Below are 18,102 nucleotides of genomic sequence, written 5' to 3' on the forward strand. Positions count from 1 at the left end.
GGTACTAAACATGTACGAACACACTTACAAATACATATAATTATTATTTTTAAATAATAAAATTCACAATGGTATCTTCTTTCAAAACAATTTAAACTATATTTTATTCTCCTCGAGAAACTTTGTATACCGTTTTTTCCATTTGTCTTTGACATCAGTGATGTTGTGCTGTAATTTATATTGTTAATTTTTAAAGATTTCTTCTCATGCCTTTTGTATGGTACAACCAGAAGTGGTATACTACGTTATTAATTAATTAGAAATTACAACCTGTAGTATATGTACTCCCCGTTGTGTAAGGACAATAAGTTCTTTCATTCCATCATTGGTGATATCCATGTAGCATATGGAGTGTACAGGAGCATTAAATAATTTTCTAACAATTAATTCCCATGTATCGTTTATAAAACAAAATATAAGAACTTCCTGTGCATACGTTCCTAGTAATATTTCATTTTGACCATCCATATTTATGTCAGCAATACAGGAACATAAAATGCAGTCAGACGTCTCGCTACCATTTAATGTTATATCTTCATTCATTCCATTATTTAGAATATCCCTAGTTTATACAAGTTTTTTTAGTATTTCTGGTTACACACGATACAAAGCAGATGTACTTACATGAAAACTACAGCATTACTTGTATTTACAATAAGAACATTCAATTTTGTTTCTTGATCATTTGAGAAACATTTTGAATCTATATAAGGAAGAATATTTGTTATTGTGATTTGTAATTGGGTGCAAACATTTTCCAAGAACACTTTTCTCGATATATTATTTTGTTAATACGTACTTTCAGATTTAATAAAGGAAGGCTTTGAAACATTGTTTCGTAATGAAAAAATGGATACACTGGAGATAGGTCTGTCATATCTTAATTTCCAACTTTGGTAGATTTTCAGTTCTGAAACATTAGTTATAGCTACAATGACCAAACCACATTCGCAACCAATTACTGTAAGTCTCCTAAAAAATAAAAATTTAACGTAAGTTAACATACTTTCTTTAAATGTACATTAAGTAAAGTCATACCACTTATAATTATTGTAATAGTAAATATTAATCCATATTGCAATCGCTTGAATATCATGCAACTCTGGAAAGTATTTTTCAATAGACGATTCACTGTAGCTGTGATTTAATTTATCTTCTCTAATCATATGTATCTTGTAATCACTGCCAGATAGTAACCAAACAACCTGTAATCTTAGAAAAAGTTATAATTCTGCTATAAATTTACAAGACAATGAATACATCTAGTTTTCTCAAGTATTATTACAGAAATCATTATTAATATAAGAAAATAACCTCGTTGGGAGAATTGTGATGTGGTAATGTAGTATGATACAAATGATACGGTGTATACGTTAATTCCACCATAAGACAATTTTGTGCTATAGCTTCAATCGAGCTTCCTTCATCTCCCTCTCCATCTATAGCACCCTCCGTGTATATATTTAAGTACCTTTCTATGGACGTATCTGTACTAGCTTTCAGAATAGTTATTCCTATTACAAATCCATCTCCACAGTCAGATTTATTGTAAGCGTCAATAGATATGATTTCTGCACCACCTGGTAAATAGTCATTTTTATTTGAGCATAGAAAATATTTCGTTTTGAGTAATCTCCATTAGTATTTAAAGTTACAAACTGGGTATATATGTAAAAAGTAATTCTTTGACTAATGGTCTTAAATGTAGATTTGGCATCAAATGATATTCGCAGGAATATATTTTTCTTTTTAAAGATGCAACTAGTACTTTATTGAAACCATTAATAGAACACAGTTTTGTCATAGAATAAATATTTCCTTGCGATGTTAAGGGAAACCAATGAGCATCTGTTAAATTATTCATGATTTCTTCACAGAGAAGAAAATATTAACATCCACAGTGATTATTAACAGTACCTAAAATCTAATTGTTTTGTTTATATTGTATCAGATTTCCGAAAATAAAATTAAACGTTCCTAAAAATCATTAGAGACGTATTACTATTTAAACTGTATTTCAAAATTACAGTTCATTTCATTTTACTTTGTATTCAAGTTATTTTCAAACAAATTAGAAATGAATTTTGAGGTTAAAAATGTGAGATTCCTTTTTGTAGGATTCAAAACATAAATCTACTCCGATACAAAATACCTATACTTTTTGGTTCAAAATAAAAACGAGTAATACATTAAATAGTGTTTCAAATGAACTACAAATTGGATATAAATACAGATATAAATATTTTCCTATACATGTATGTTCATTTAATGTGTTAGTAAGTGCTGCACTGTTTATATACTTATTAAAACGTAAACTTATTAAAGTAGTAAATATATAATGTCACGCAGCGCAAGTGACATCACAGTGCTCTTACCGTGACAAAGTTGGGTTGTCGGAATGTATATGTCAGTAGTTTTATTGTAATTTATTTTATATTTCCCGCTTTGGGGGTAAGAGAGAGAAAGGTATATAAGAAAGCTATAAGAAAGAGTGAGACAGATATATGTGACCCTGCTCAAGAATTCGTGGCGCCATCTCTGTAAAAAGTGCTCAAACTGGTCGCACATCATTATCGACAGCGAAGTAAACTGCTGAAGACTACTAGCGCCATCTCTTGGAGGAGCGCTGAAACCGATCGAACATTAGTTTCAAAACTCTCCGTAGAGATGGCGCTAGCAGTCTTCAGGAGTTTACTTCACTGTCGATAACGATGTGCGACCAGTTTGAGTACTTTTCACAGAGATGGCGCCAAGGGTTCTAGCGTAGGGTCTGTATCATCTGTCTCACTCTTTCTTATAGCATCTTTCTCTCTCTTACCTCCGTGTCTTGGTGATGCCTCTGTAGCGTTATGAAACCTGGGGCGCCACCGTGATATGCTGGTACTTTTTGAAGTGTTAGATTGCTGTGTTGTCTGGGTATATATCGATTTTTCAGGTGTACTTTTTTGGTTAATTTAAAATTGTATTTCAAATCTTTCTTTATTTCAGTATATATCAAAAAGAAATATTTAGAATATTTCAATTTTTCTAATGTAGAAACAATCGATTATCGAATATTTGTACAATTACTATGATTTGAATATATACTGTACAAGTTCGAAGACAAAACTAAAATTAGTATGAAGTAAAACTAAGTTTTTATGCCAATTTCAAAAGTAAATTGTACTCTGTTAAAAATGCATGTAACAACTCAGTATGAATACAAATTCAAATCAAATAATAATGTATATAAGTATAGTATTCAATTATCTGGTCCACTTGGTAATATTTCCAGATAATGGTAAAGTAAAAATGTACGAGTTAACGTGAAGCAAACTTTATGTCAATTTAAAATATTTATACTTTTCTACCAATGATTATTAAACAGTTTGATCTTTTATTAGTCAAGTTGCAAGGGTTTGATATCCTATGGTCAGCTTAAACTTTTTTTATATCGTGTAATATTTGTTCTACCCATTGTACGAGTGACGGTTTACCATAAATGAATACATAGCGCACTGTACGTCAATCATGACATTTCCCCTTGCACTGAGGTGTTCACGGAAATCCAATATCGAGATTAATCGTGTGCGATCGAGCAGATTGACCTATATACCGCGATGTCATTCAGTTCAGCCCAGAGGTGAGTGTATATGAATATAAAGAACATTTATCAATTTACCATTCACTTTTGTTCCAAAATTATTTTATACAATAATATAATTTCACGTAATCAATTCCTTTTAATGACAAATTATCAAGTATTATTATACACACTGTAGATCATTAAATTTACGAATGCATCTCATGTCGTAACAAAATTGCTAAGTAGTATGGCTCTCTAGTCTACAATTTTATCGTTACGTTTGAAATACAATAAAAATCAGCGAAGAATTTCCCATACCCCTTTATAAGAATGAAAATTAAATTACAATTTTCATTCAAAGAGTTCGAGATTACAAACGAATAAATGTAAAAACTTTTGTGACATATATGTATATAATGTACAATGATCTGCAACTGGAAATCGCTTTCGTATGGGGTTCATGCAAAAACTACTAAACGCCGCGCCGTTTATTAAACGTGTATATGTACATGTACATACATACATATGCATAATATATATTTTTTTGCTTTTTTTTTATTAAACACAGAATCACAGAGCAAACTGGACATGTCGGAGGGGCAGGAGATGTTTACATAATCCAGCTGATTCTTCTGGTACGACGCACAGGGCTCACCTCCGTGTTTTTTTTTTTCTATAATATATATCTATATATATATTTTTTTTAATCGCATTACTGTACAAAATATTTTCGCTGTTAAAAAATCAGCCGCGGTTTTCAGTAAAAAACATACGAAACCGAAGGGGGTGAGCCCACTTGAATCGATCGCGACACGTTCGATATCCGCAGAGGAGGAGTTTCATTAGTGGAAGTAATGAAGTTTTATTTACAAACCAAGGCAATATCGTTAATTATGTTTGTTTTTTTTTTATACATGCATACTCGCGCATCCCTCACTCTATTATATATTTTTTGCAATTTTTGTTCATTCTGTTCCACGACACGCTTCACATAGGTACATATATACTCTTCCCTGGCGAGACACTTTAAATCCCAATAATTCCACTCCGTTTGTGACGAATTTTTTTTGTACAACGTATGTATAATAATAATAATAATAATAATAATAGTAATAATAGTAATAATTAATAATAATAACTAATAATAATAACTAATAATTAATAATAATAATAATAATAATAATAATAATAATAATAATAATAATAATAATACAATAATCTATTCATTCAGTGTGCAACAGAGCAACAACTGAAGTTTCGAGCTTAATTTCTTTTTTCCTAATTCTCTTTGTTCGTTCTTGCTTAAACTGATTTAAATTACTTTTACATAAAAAGTTGTGATTTCAATTCTGCGACCGGCTTTCACCATTATTTTCTCCTCTTTATCTTTTCTTTTAAACTATACATTTATACTCTCACTTTCATATATTCCCCTTTCGTACATATACACAGACATACAAATGCATACATTCTCTTTTTTTTTTAAAGTATATTCCCTCATTTCGTAATACAGCGAATATGCTGTGAAGCGACAGTCCGCTGAGAAAAATGTTAACGATTCTGTTACAGCTGGATTGTTATCACCAAATAGTTGACCTATATGGAACCAAATCAAATAATTCATGCACACACAATAAAAGTAGCCCCATAAAATTTGTATTTGTTTCCGTTTTTGATTTTTAAATACCATCACGTCTCTTCCATCTTGGATCATCAAGTAATTTTATATTTAACTATAAAACTTATACCTCGAGCGCCTATACGCGGAAGTGTAAAAAAATTGTTGATTAATTTTATTAAAACTATCGATGTACAATGAAATATGAATTTTATAAAAGGTTCAAGACCTCTACATTAAACATTTTCGTAAAATTAATGGATCGTGTAAGCGAATACATTTAATCACGTACTTACAAACGAATTAAATTGAAAATATGTTGTTTGTTCTATTTTACAAATAAAAGTAACAGCTGTGGTACTTAGATTACAGCAGCAAAAGGCTGTCAATTCGAAGACACCGTTGCATCGTTATATAAAAGTATCGTGTATTAAAAATTTATATATATATTTTCAATCACGCATTAATGCGCTAACAGTTTTCTCAGTGTACGTTTTCTGATAAATCTAAACGTGTTGTGTTCGACTCGTAACATACGAGCCATTATTCTCAGAATCTTTCTACATCTGTCTATAATTACGTTACAACTCCATAATAGTAATAATTACAAATTATTCTCATAATATTAATAATAATTATTAAAAATAGAAAAACAGAACAAAATGCTTGGAAAGATCGAAACACGACAAAAGAAACGCAGGTAAATTATATTAAGAGAAATTACAAATACTCTTCTCGAGCGTTCAATAGATTGGATTCAATAAAAGCGATACACTGGATTGTTAATGTTAATTAGTTAAGGAAGCACGACATGAAGGATGTTTACGGCTGTTTGACGCATGATATTTTGTGTGTATATGTAATGTTGTTCTTCCATGTGTTACCCCAATCTTTCAAGTCAACGATACCTTACAGCACTATACAACGATATTTTCCAAGTTTAAGTCTCGTTATCGTGCACTATCAGAAATGAAAGATTTACGCGATAAAACAGAAGAAAGACTGAAGAATTTAGAAGTGGTTTCTCAGGACTTTGCTTACATGATTGTGTGCTATATCGCATTGTAATCGCTTGTATATCGTACCTTAAATTTATGGCTGCTTTTAGACGGCAGACGAGAGCATTATAAAAGACGTTTCGGATAAAAAAGTCTAACGAGCGTTGGTTTAATTTGGAGTATATAAAATTTCTATGGTTAATTCTCCCCGTTCTTGTACGTATTTCCGAAGAAGGTGCACTACAATTTCGTAGAGTCATTTCGATGGGGCATTATACTGAAGGAAAATAATCACATTTCTATACGAGAAGTAGATCGTACATATTGTGGCTTAGATAATCTTCATTTTCCTTAAATCGATTGCGTTCTGAGAGGTTCTGGATATTAGTAACTGTTTTGTATAACGTTGAATCTTTTTAAACGAGTTCAATAAGTTTATGAAAAGCGAGTATAAATAAAGACCGCAGTCAAGACTTCGACTATTATATATTTCTATAGTTTAAAAATGGTTTAAACAAATATTCTAAAGATTTAGAGTTTTGTTGAACATAAGTGGGCGAGGTACGTTTTCTAAGTACAAATGTTTGGTAGCATATTTTGTTACTTCTTAAATAAAAGTAGTAATCAACATAAATTGTGACACAAATAATTCAACGTTTGGATATAAATTTTCAACAGTTATATACAATCTTTCGATAAATTGTATACATTGCGTCTTAAATATTATAAACTTTAACCCGTGTTTTATTTAAAAAATGGGATGTAATTCGAAATGGCATTAATTCCGTTTAGAGAGCCATCACATATAATGTGTGGCAAAAAATTGATGAGAAAATGTGTAACTGGAAGCCATTTAATATTATGCAATATGTATAAGACTTATGTTATGTAACATTTTTTATCTGTGTACAACCAGCCCTTTCCTCGGAACAAAAACCTACAACGTTAGCTTTCTTTTCCGTCGGTGATAAATAGTAACATAGCATTAGATAAGAAACGAAGAAAAAATTCATATCCAACAATAATCGACTAAAATTAAAGAGAACTACCTCAGTATTATAAATGTATAATATTGTTAAAATTGTAAGTGATCATTGTAAGACAACAAATTATTGTAAAAATTTATAAAATATTATTACGATTATTTTTTCTAGTAAAAAATGGGACGAAAAATTCATTCCAGTTTCCCAAAATTTTAACTTCCTCATTATAATATACATATATATATATATATATATATACACGAGAAGCGTATATAAATTTTAGAGGGAAAATTATAATTTAATTTACCGATTTTTGTTATATTATGTAAAACATACTGAAAATACATCAATATTATAATGAGATGAACGTTAATAAGCATAAGCAAATGTATATAAATAGAAAGTTCCTTCGTAGACATTACGAAATTCTATCTATTTGACTATGAATTCTTTTTTTTTTTTGATCGATGTACAATATTCTTAATAAAGCGCGGTAGTTGAAATTGCATTAATAATAACGACGGTGCAATAGAGTTTCTTTTACATATTATCAATAATGATAAATATATTAGCAACAATATTAATAAAATAAAAAAGCATGAATATATGTATATATGTAGTTTGATTGGATATGAAAGTATAATGCAATCTATACATTTCTTATGCACGAATTAAGCGTACAAAGTTGACACGACTATCAGTTAGTAAACATATTTACATGTGTAAACATACATTTGTTTGCTTATCTACCCTTGATGGATTATATATAAATAATTCTACTTTGTTAATGATATTATAATGATTAATTAACATAATGCTCCATTATCCACGCAGTTGCCTGGAGGGAGAAAATGATATGCATTTATCTGATGTTTAAACATGTACAAATTTTTTCTGTACCTCATGCAATTCCTGTTGCACTGTTTTTTTAAATATCTTTTGGAGTAAAGAATACTATTTTTTTGTATTTCTCATTTAAACCAGCTACTTTTTTTTAAACATGTTAATGGTATTTGATTCAATGTTTTAAGCCTACTTGTTCGAAACATTATCTCAGTACAAAATCATAATAAAAATAAAAAATCTTTCCTATGTTTGCATACTAATCTAATTTATTATATTGCGATATTTTTTTTTTTTGCTTATTCTTAAGAAAGAATGTTTTATTTAACAAAATGAAACACGCGCGGTTTCTTAATGAATCATAGCAAATTCTAATTACAATTTTCTGTAATTATTTGGAATTATCAGCCTCATAAAATTTATATAAAAACTAATTAATTTGTTATTCAGTATATACTATACGACAACTCGTTAAAGTTTCCTACACAAAAACAACGCAAAACTACAGTATGTAATTGAAATGTAGGTAGAGAAATAATAAAATGGCCCATCAAAAGACTCCAACCGATTCGGTATTTGTTCTCTCGACATTACTTAATATTATAATTTGATTTTCACACAAAATTTATCCCTTTATGCAAATAATTCTTGAGGTACGCTGCACAAATTTAAAGCGTACACAAGCCCAAATATATGCACTTACCCAATATAAAATGTATGTTCACTTTTCACATTCATTGATACCATTGCCATTTGCTCCATTTCTCAAGTACACCGAAACACGGAAACACGCACATTGATTCGTTATGTAACCAGTAAGTTATATTTAAAGTCTATTCCATTTCAGTGTAATTGGACGAGTTATTTGTTATGACCAATTGAGCTATTTCTGTTTTTTTTTTCAAATACCTGTGTGTTAATAATTAGATAAATACAATCAGTTCATTATACCTAGCACACTGAGAACAGCATACTATATTACTGTTTAATGGGAAAAAAAACTTAAGTCAATAACAAAGCAACTGTGATTCATGTCATATCGAAACAAATGGTGTACAGAAGGAATAAAAATTTTCACCTCCTTTTAGAACGACTTATTAACAGGTATGTTTACACTATACACCCAGCATTTAGTGGGCCATACCTGGTTGTCCATTGCCACATAACAAACGAGCAATTTGAAATATTCCAGTCAAAATTCTTCTCAGAGTGCATTGAGCGATAGCTATACTGGCTATTTGGCCAGAATTTAGGTAGGGCTAGGAAGCACCAAGCGAACCCGACCCTGGGCTTGGACTACTCTGTACAGCCGGAGGTACTTGATTATACGGATGATTACTATTGCACAAGACTGTATAAATATTCTCCACATTACTGAGTTTCTCAAAAAATGGAATTAAGTCTAATAGTTCTGAATCTGTCATATCATCAAACCATGATGCCACTGGTACCTAAAAATAAATTTATTTTACAATTTACGTTTTTATTCCATTTTGTATATATTTTATACTAAATCTTACCGCATTATCTGGATGGAAAATGTAACTGGCAGGACTATTGTCAACAATAATAATTTGTTGCAAATCCCGTCCTAATTTATTTAAATCTTTAACATAATTTCCTCTGTGATAAACACATGATTCTCTAAACAGTCTTGCTCTGAAAACACCCCATCTGTCAAGCAGATCTGCTACTGGATCAGCATACTGTGTAAATGATACAATTTTCAAACATTTAAACTAACTTCTCCTTTTAAATATAAAATTGTACATAATAAAGAAATACTTTGCATAATCTACAGTGCATACCTTAGCCAAACTTGCTGTGAACAAGACACACTCGTACAGCTCGCCCATTCTCTGCAAGAATTCATCCACATAAGGCCTCTTTAAAACATATACTTGATGCACTGTCCCATCAATCTCTACAGGAACGACAAAATCAGCGTTGTTGATTGGTTTGAAAGAACTATGCACTAGTGTCTCATCCAAATCAATCACCATGCACTTTTTGTGCATATCCTGATGTCTAACAGGTGGAAGAAGGAACCGTGGAGATTCAGTTCCTAAGGATGGAGAACCGTGTCCATCGTCTTGTACAGAACTTGTCTTCGAACTCTTTGAACTACTTCCCCGTCTTCTACCAAGGCAACAAAATAGAGATCGCAGATGTATACGTCTCCTTGGCTTTTTGCCATTAGCTGGACTGTTGCTGGCCACTTCATTCTGTTGCGGTAACTGGGCTGCATTCGGAAAAAATAAATATCATATTTTCAACATGTGTATTTAAATATCTCTGTATACATTTACATATTAAATAGGTACATAAATAAAAACCAATAAAACAGTTACAACATTTATGAAATATAGGGATATGTTTATACAAAGTATATATATGAGAAATAAGAAGTAAAAAAGTAAACATTGTCTGTAGTAATGCTAATTAAACAAAAAGTTGGTACAGAAAACGTGATTGTTTTTGTTTCATGTACGATTAAGGATTATCATAAAAAAATTACCATTTTAATCAAATATTTATGTAAATATATACTTTTGACAGTTCTATGAAGCGGGAAAGAAACATTTTTCTCTATTTAATTGTACTGTTTGGGTTACTGGAGTAATATCGAGCATCGCGTAAACGAAGCGATGTAACTGAATTAAAACGGTGGCAAGGTATGGCACGATATACGGTGAAATAAGTTACACACGCGAAACTTAGGTGAAAGAAAAGAAGGGAGAGGGGTAGACACGATTTGACGAGAGGTGAGGCAAAACGAGGCGAGGCCAGACAAAAACGAGGGCGAGAGGAAAAGAGACGTCGGAAGCGAAGCATAGGCGAATAGCGATTAGGGAGAGTAAGAGAGAGAGGGCGGGGGGGGGGGGGGGGGGGGGGGGGAGAGAAGAGGGTGAAGTTAGGTGAAGTAAGGTGAGGAGTGCGGTGCAGTCCCGTAACAGGTGCAGATTCCATCCAGCATCTGGAAGAAAAACGTAAAAAAAAGATGTAAGGCGGCAAGCTGTGTTCGCAGCAGACACCTACCTTTCCCATTATTAAATTGGCCTAGCTCGTCATCCCGCGACACTTGGGTGATAATGGACGATGCGTCCATTTAAACATTTGTTGAGAGTCCCTGTGTGTCTGATCGTGAATTCCGTTAATGCGCGCGCGCGAGAATCTACATACACATACACAATACACGCGCGCACGATCCTGAGAATGAGAGAGCGTATACGCGCGGTGGCACGCACACGCATTAACTCACTCACTCAGTCACGACGTACAAAATCTCTCCTTCGAAACGTTGCGGCCACCACCGCCGCCACCACCACCGTCACCACCTCCACCGTCTGCTTCACCGTCGCCACAGCTACTACTACCGCCGCCGCCACCGCCACCGCCGCCTCCGCCTCCGCCACCGCCGCCGCCGCCGCCGCCACCTTCACTATCTCCGCCGCCGCCACCTCTGCGAAGATCACCACAACACGGCGAATGGAGACGCATAGGCCCAGGCACGGGCACGAGTACGCTCACGCACACGCACCCACACGGTGTTTTCAGCACTATAGATATTTACTTGGAGCTAGCGCAAATTTTATCCTCGATCTTAAAAGGTAGCGCGACTTGTACGGTGTACACGATTAATTCAGCAGTGCCAGATCGCGCTTGACATTATATCAAAACGATCGATTGATTTTTCAAACTTAAACGTAACTGGGGAAAGTTAATCCAATTCCTGGCTGCCTTCATTCCAAAGGAGCCTGCAACGCACGTATCTATTACGTATATGTGTATGTACGCTCTCTCTTTTACGCGCCACACCTATATCCCTTTGCTCATTGCGATTCGACGTTTGTCGCGAGCATTTTGTTTCTTGAGTGCGTTTCTGTATTCAACAATGATGTCCTTCGACGCACTTCACACATCAATCTTTCAACAATACTCGATATCGTTGCTCGATCAAATTAACGCAGTTATTCGTCAGCACTGGTATCAGTAATATCACCGAGTTTGTAAACGTTTCGTAATAATCATGTTATGCACTTAACACGCACGACATCGGACGATATACACCTTTTATAACACTCTCCGTAACTATAATTTGATCCGTTCAACGCAAACAACGTTATGAACCTGCGCTACGGAGGATTTTGATATTACAGTGTTTTGCTGGCTCTTGCACTGAACGCAACTGTTGCGTCTCCTTGCGGTCTTCACTCAAACTACCATTCGACCGTTGAACAAACGTTCGAACTTAAAAATTGAAGCCACAAAACCAGAACAAGGTTCATAGTTTTCGCTCTATTACTCTTCTGACATAGATTCAATTTGTTACCAATAATTCACATCGGATAGGTAAATGTTTTTAGCGAAGCAATACATTATTAAACGTACAATTTCGCTAAATGAAATTCATTTTGATTATTTGAGAGTTTAAGCCATATTGAATTTTTTATAGTTGAATTCTATTTCTAATACTTAGGTCATATTCTTTACAATATGAATACGAGTACAAAGAAAATTTATTATTTTGTTATAACTAACAACAATATAACTACAATCGAGTATTTTTACCGTTATGTTTTACTCGTAATGTATTCTGTGTAATGCAACGTTTAGTCTTATGTATGTATAACTTATAGTAGTAACATATTCAATGATAAGTTTTAATTATTATAGATTGAGCGAAACCTTATTTTTCAAACAAATATGTAATATTATATTCTGTCCTGTATTGAGTGCACAATACATAATCATCCAAGTTCATTCATTGTAAACATCCCTAATAGCATTTAATATGTATGCATTCTAATGTTCTACAATGGAAGACAAGGTAATTTGTGCCCAGATAATGTGTTGAATTCTCTTAAATAAAACGTGACCATTTTATTATTATTTTTTTTACCAAATTTTGTTATATATCACAAATGTATAGAATACTGACATAAAATTTCATTCTTCATTTCAATTTATTATATATAGTCTCTATTAATATATTTTTTATTAAAATCTACCTTAATTGCGAATCACTTCTTGTTTACCATACATTCTATCATTCAAACTTTTACAGTTTTTACATTTATGACAAATCTATAAATGACAGATCGTGGAATTACAGGCATAATGTGTAAATGTTACCCTTTCATAAGTTTATATATATATACATATTAAAAATAATAATAATAGAAAGTAATTTTTTTTTTCTGCAAAATATCTTGCAATTTGATATCTGACAGAAAGGTCACCAACGTAATCACTCTGTTCTCTTTTCTTCATCTTCGATGTGTACTTTGATCAATTTGGTTTTTTTTTTAATTACAGCATTTGAAAATCTTCGAGGACGGACTTTTTTCACTACAATTTATCACTTGTTTTTCATTATCATTGTTCGTCTTGTTACTCTTCCACAAAATAAACCAGTGATGAAGATTAAGCCAATCATTGTTAATGCGACGATCATAAAGTATCGTCTTGCAGGTGATCGATTTACCGTTGAATATAATTCTTCTATTGAGTTTGGCCCAATTAGCTACAAATAAATGAATATAGATGTATAAATGTATTTTTATCATTTTCTTAAATATTTTAAAAACATAAAATTTATTACTTTCGCTGCGTTTCGAAACATATCAATTCTTGTAGTTAACATTTTGTAGCAATCAGGTTTTAGAGATTTGTTACTATCTTTTAATACATTTTGTAGACACATGATATCTGAAAAAAGATAAGATTTTGATCTAGATACAATTATATACTTTCAACATACATATACAATGAATTTATAAATAAAATTATTATCTGTTTATCGTACGTCTGCCTGCGCCTTGAGGAACATCGCTACAATATTTATTAACGTCAACAGCACATGCTTTTTGTAATAAGGGATCAACATTAATATCAGCTCGTGTTTGTCCTATTAAATCAGCAATTTCAATACGACATTCCTCTCGCATATCTCTATTACCAGCATTAAATTCCACTTTTAAACATTCTTCTACTGCTCCGGGATCATTTTCATCTGCTCTACAAATTGTTTCGATCTGTCCCAAGTGTACAATTATATTAGATATTATATATATTTTTTAAACTGTTTATTATGAAAATATATGAATAGTAATACCTCATGTGCACATATCGTAGCTAACAGTGGATTTAAGTGATAATTCAGGGCTGCTTCTCTGATTATGTTGGTCATCTGGAGTTCACATTTCATCGTAAGTTTAGATTCACGAAATTTGATTTTTAAACATTTTATTACTTTTCCTTCAAGTTCTTTATCAGTAGGTTCATGTAGTAGAACCTAACCAGAAACAATTTTATGTATAAGAGTATAAAAGGTATCTTATTAAAATCGTATTAAGGCATACCTCTTTACAATGTTTACTAATTTCATAAGAACAGGCTGTTTGTAATGCAGTATTAAATCTGTAATCTGTGTTTTGTTCAATCATTCTTCGAATAACAATGTTTTTGCATTTATCGTCGAATGTTGGTTTATCCTTATTTTTTTTTAAACATTCTAACGCTTGTGAGCGGCTAGTATCGTGACAGAATTGCCTTACCATTGCTCGACAATTATTTAATAAAGCAAAATCACTTGAACTATCTTGAAATTCTTGCCTTCTTACTTTGAACAATTGCTTGTGACATGCATCAGATAGTTTTGATTTGTGCGCTGCCAAACATTCGAGAGTCTAAAACAATGGTGTAATTCTCAGTATCGATATAGAATTGAAGATTTTTAATTCGACAATTCAGTAAGTTAAGCACACATAATATATACCTCCGAATTTCCTCGTTCAACAGTAAGACAATACTGTTTAATATCAGTTGCACATTGTGCCTGTAAGATAGGATCAAATTGAATATTTTCTCTTTGTTGATAAAGTTGTGCTCTTAATTGTTGTCTACATTCTTTCGGTATATGATGCTGTATATTTTTTATTATATCTTCTTGCATTATTGTACTTAAGCATTCTATTACTTCTGCTTTAGTTTTAGATCTACACATTAAATGAAAATATATTAAAAGCTCCTCTTTTTAATACAGATTAACAAAATAAAATATTAAAAATAGTGTATTAACAATCAACTTACTTTGGACACCATCTTTTAACTGAAGGTTTACAGGCTTCTTTAAACTTATAAGTAAAGTGGTAATTTTTTAATGATATTAATTGAAAATGTTCCACTGCTGTTTTGCACTTGTAATCTTGCACATCAAAATCATTTTTGTGCTCTATCAGACATTCCATCATATCACCTTCATCTTTACTATACTTTGCTACCTCCTGTTTTTTTTTTAATTTTTTTTATAAATATTACAAATATATATATAAACATTACATGTTAATATTTAAATAAATTTTCCTAAGGAATTATTATTGTACCTCACAGTGACGATCTATGATATGTTGACACGCGGCCGATATTACTGGATTTAATTCGATGCGCTCGGCTTGTTCTTCTGTAAAGTTACCAACCGCAAATTTGCAATTCCTGTTTAAACTACGAATAAAACAAACGACTTAAAAATGTATGAGATGAAATCAGAAAACATAAATGACGTGACTACATGTACACTATTATTACCGTTCTAAATTATCTTGGAGACACAATATTTCCTCTCCTTTTGCTGTTTTGTCATAACAAAATGATGCTAATTCATTCAAACATACTTCTTCAATTTCAGGTTGTAAATCAACGTTTACTGCTCTTTGTCTCATGACGCGTCTAATTTCTTCGAGACATTCTGTCTTTAACTGAAATAAATCAACCAAAGAACGAAGTATAACTTTTTTTACTTAAGAACTTATATGCAAAACTATACAAATTCTTACTGTCACATTTTTTTGAGGATGATATGCATGTCTATATAAACATGGCAGCACAAGGGGTCCCCGTTCTGGATCCATTTGTTTCCCGTCACTGGCCCATGCATTTCTTGCATGACACAATCGTATCGCATCGAATTTACATGCTCTGTACAATTGAGGATCCAATTTAAAATCTCTAGCTACAAAATATTGTATTTGAACTAGAGCAGCTTCACATGCTTCTGTCATTCTGGTTGTACCAAGTTGCTCCATTAAACATGATATCACTCTAGCATCACCTCCATGTACCTAGATTTAAATCAAGTTATACATATTATTTACTTGTATAATTAGACTTTCAATTCTTTTCTTATTTAATTAATTGTATCTTACATCTCTGCAAGCTAAATCGACAACACGTTGACATTGTTCTCGTAAAATTGGATCAATTCTCCAATCTTCTCCAGCATCAGCTTCCATAATCAGTTCTTCTAACTATTAACATGTCAAAACATATTTACTTAACATATACATTTAGAATATTATATTACTGTACATAAATGTTCAATTACCGCTCTTTGACATCTGGTGGATACCCTTGATTTTTTTTTCTTTGTTCTAGTATGTTCCATTAGGCAATGAATTGTCGCACCACCAATTTCAAGACTATTGCAGAATGTTGTTATATCAGTAGCACATCCATCAACTATTTCAGGAGATAGTCTATAATCCTCCATCAACAGTTTTCTATGATCAAACATTTCAGCTTGACAGTCGCCATTAATTTTACTGCCATTTTTTGCGGCTGACTCCAAACAAAGAAGAATTTGTGCAAGTCTTATGTTTTTATCCTCGTATGCAGGTCTTCTGCAATGATTACTTTTAATATCATCCTTGCAGGCTTTAACCAGCCCTTTACTGACTTTGTAATCAGATGCAATTAGTTTTCCTCTTCTTGTGAGCTGTTCTTGACACAATGATGTCATAGTTCTATCCATTTTGTGCTGCATTAAACATTTATATACTTGACCACTACCAGGTCTAATATTTGGACAGAATTTGGTCAGGTCTGTTTCACAAGCTAAATATAACTGACGATCCAAATTGATATTTTCTGCTTGTATCTCGGACACATGAAGTACGTGCCTTTTACATTGAAGTTGTAGTTCGTTAACATGTTCTTGTAGACAAGCCAACACTTGACCTTGCGATATATCTCTGTAAGGTTGTACTTTATCACATTTAAACTTCTTAATATCATTCTCACAGTCGGAAGAAAACGGAGTAATAATTTTAAAATTGCTAAATGCAATCCATTCTAATCTTTGAATGTATTCAATGCACTGTGGATTTTTTACATTTTCTCTTTGATCAATTAAACAAGAGAGATATGCTCCATGTTTGGTGTCCGAGGTAAGACACTTTAATGAATCTAATTCTTGTCCGCACGTCCTTCTAGCTAAACGTTCTATGTTTACATTATCGGTAATATTTAAAATATAATCCCAGATGGCTTGACGACATTCATCATCAATACCAGATACTTCGGTTGGCTATGTAATAAAATGATCACAATTAAAATTAATATTATTTATTTCTCGCATCAAACGTTTTAATATAATTGTTTTATTAACTATAAATAATTTAACGTACCTTGAGATTTTGAATGCATTCCAATAACATTAATTCGTCTGTATTTTTGCTAATATCGCCGCAAAGACGATTCAATGTCTGTCGACAGTTAATGTTCATAAATTGTAATAGACTATTGTCGGGTAAATTTATTTTGGCTCTCTTAACCCTAATAGAACTACTATCAATTGAATTGCTGAATAACCAACTAATTTTTGGCATATTGTCACTATTATTTGTGGATACATCGTCGAAGTAAGTTCTAGTCAAATGAGCACAATTTAGCACCGATAGATGTAAGAAAATAATAAATAAAATGCTTCTTATATTCGTTTTGTGTTCCATCCTCGCGAAGTGAAACTGCTTCTTCAATTATAAAATTTACTTTCCATAAAACACATTACGTCGTTCTCGCGTTTTCACGAAGTTCTCCTCTTTTTTCTTAATTTTTTTTCTTAGCTGTTATTACTCGCCGTGCAGCGTTAACGTCACAAATAATAGTACACTTACGTGCAATCGAATAAAACTGAACTTTACGCGGATAGATTGCTACATGTGTATGCATGCACGTTATTCACTGTTCCAATTGCATGTTTAGTTTCAAATATTCTTGTAACGCGGACTTGGGGGTGTAAATGATATCAATTTA

General features: G+C 32.2%; 3 protein-coding genes across 3 annotated transcripts; all 3 read right to left on the reverse strand.

Moving 5' to 3' along the window:
• Nucleotides 1–33: 33 nt before the first annotated feature.
• Nucleotides 34–2,082, reverse strand: LOC143425401 (KICSTOR complex protein kaptin). The gene is made up of 7 exons (XM_076898144.1): nucleotides 1,660–2,082; nucleotides 1,315–1,580; nucleotides 1,039–1,205; nucleotides 800–972; nucleotides 625–703; nucleotides 271–562; nucleotides 34–168 (listed from the first exon to the last, which is right to left on the reverse strand). The coding sequence occupies exons 1-7, from the start codon at nucleotides 1,862–1,864 to the stop codon at nucleotides 97–99; spliced, it is 1,254 nt and encodes a 417-aa protein (XP_076754259.1). The 5' UTR covers nucleotides 1,865–2,082; the 3' UTR covers nucleotides 34–96.
• Nucleotides 2,083–8,893: 6,811 nt separating this feature from the next.
• Hzg (CTD small phosphatase herzog) lies at nucleotides 8,894–11,282 on the reverse strand. Its single transcript, XM_076898147.1, has 4 exons — nucleotides 11,047–11,282; nucleotides 9,816–10,249; nucleotides 9,528–9,713; nucleotides 8,894–9,458 (listed from the first exon to the last, which is right to left on the reverse strand). The coding sequence occupies exons 1-4, from the start codon at nucleotides 11,114–11,116 to the stop codon at nucleotides 9,267–9,269; spliced, it is 882 nt and encodes a 293-aa protein (XP_076754262.1). The 5' UTR covers nucleotides 11,117–11,282; the 3' UTR covers nucleotides 8,894–9,266.
• A 1,851-nt stretch (nucleotides 11,283–13,133) lies between these two features.
• On the reverse strand, nucleotides 13,134–18,102 carry Glg1 (Golgi apparatus protein 1). The gene is made up of 13 exons (XM_076898145.1): nucleotides 17,475–18,102; nucleotides 16,394–17,374; nucleotides 16,215–16,316; nucleotides 15,846–16,130; nucleotides 15,598–15,767; nucleotides 15,396–15,513; nucleotides 15,103–15,296; nucleotides 14,789–15,008; nucleotides 14,373–14,699; nucleotides 14,126–14,305; nucleotides 13,817–14,045; nucleotides 13,613–13,719; nucleotides 13,134–13,534 (listed from the first exon to the last, which is right to left on the reverse strand). The coding sequence occupies exons 1-13, from the start codon at nucleotides 17,796–17,798 to the stop codon at nucleotides 13,370–13,372; spliced, it is 3,402 nt and encodes a 1,133-aa protein (XP_076754260.1). The 5' UTR covers nucleotides 17,799–18,102; the 3' UTR covers nucleotides 13,134–13,369.

This window comes from Xylocopa sonorina, chromosome 7, assembly GCF_050948175.1.
Source record: "Xylocopa sonorina isolate GNS202 chromosome 7, iyXylSono1_principal, whole genome shotgun sequence".
Taxonomy (NCBI): domain Eukaryota; kingdom Metazoa; phylum Arthropoda; class Insecta; order Hymenoptera; family Apidae; genus Xylocopa; species Xylocopa sonorina.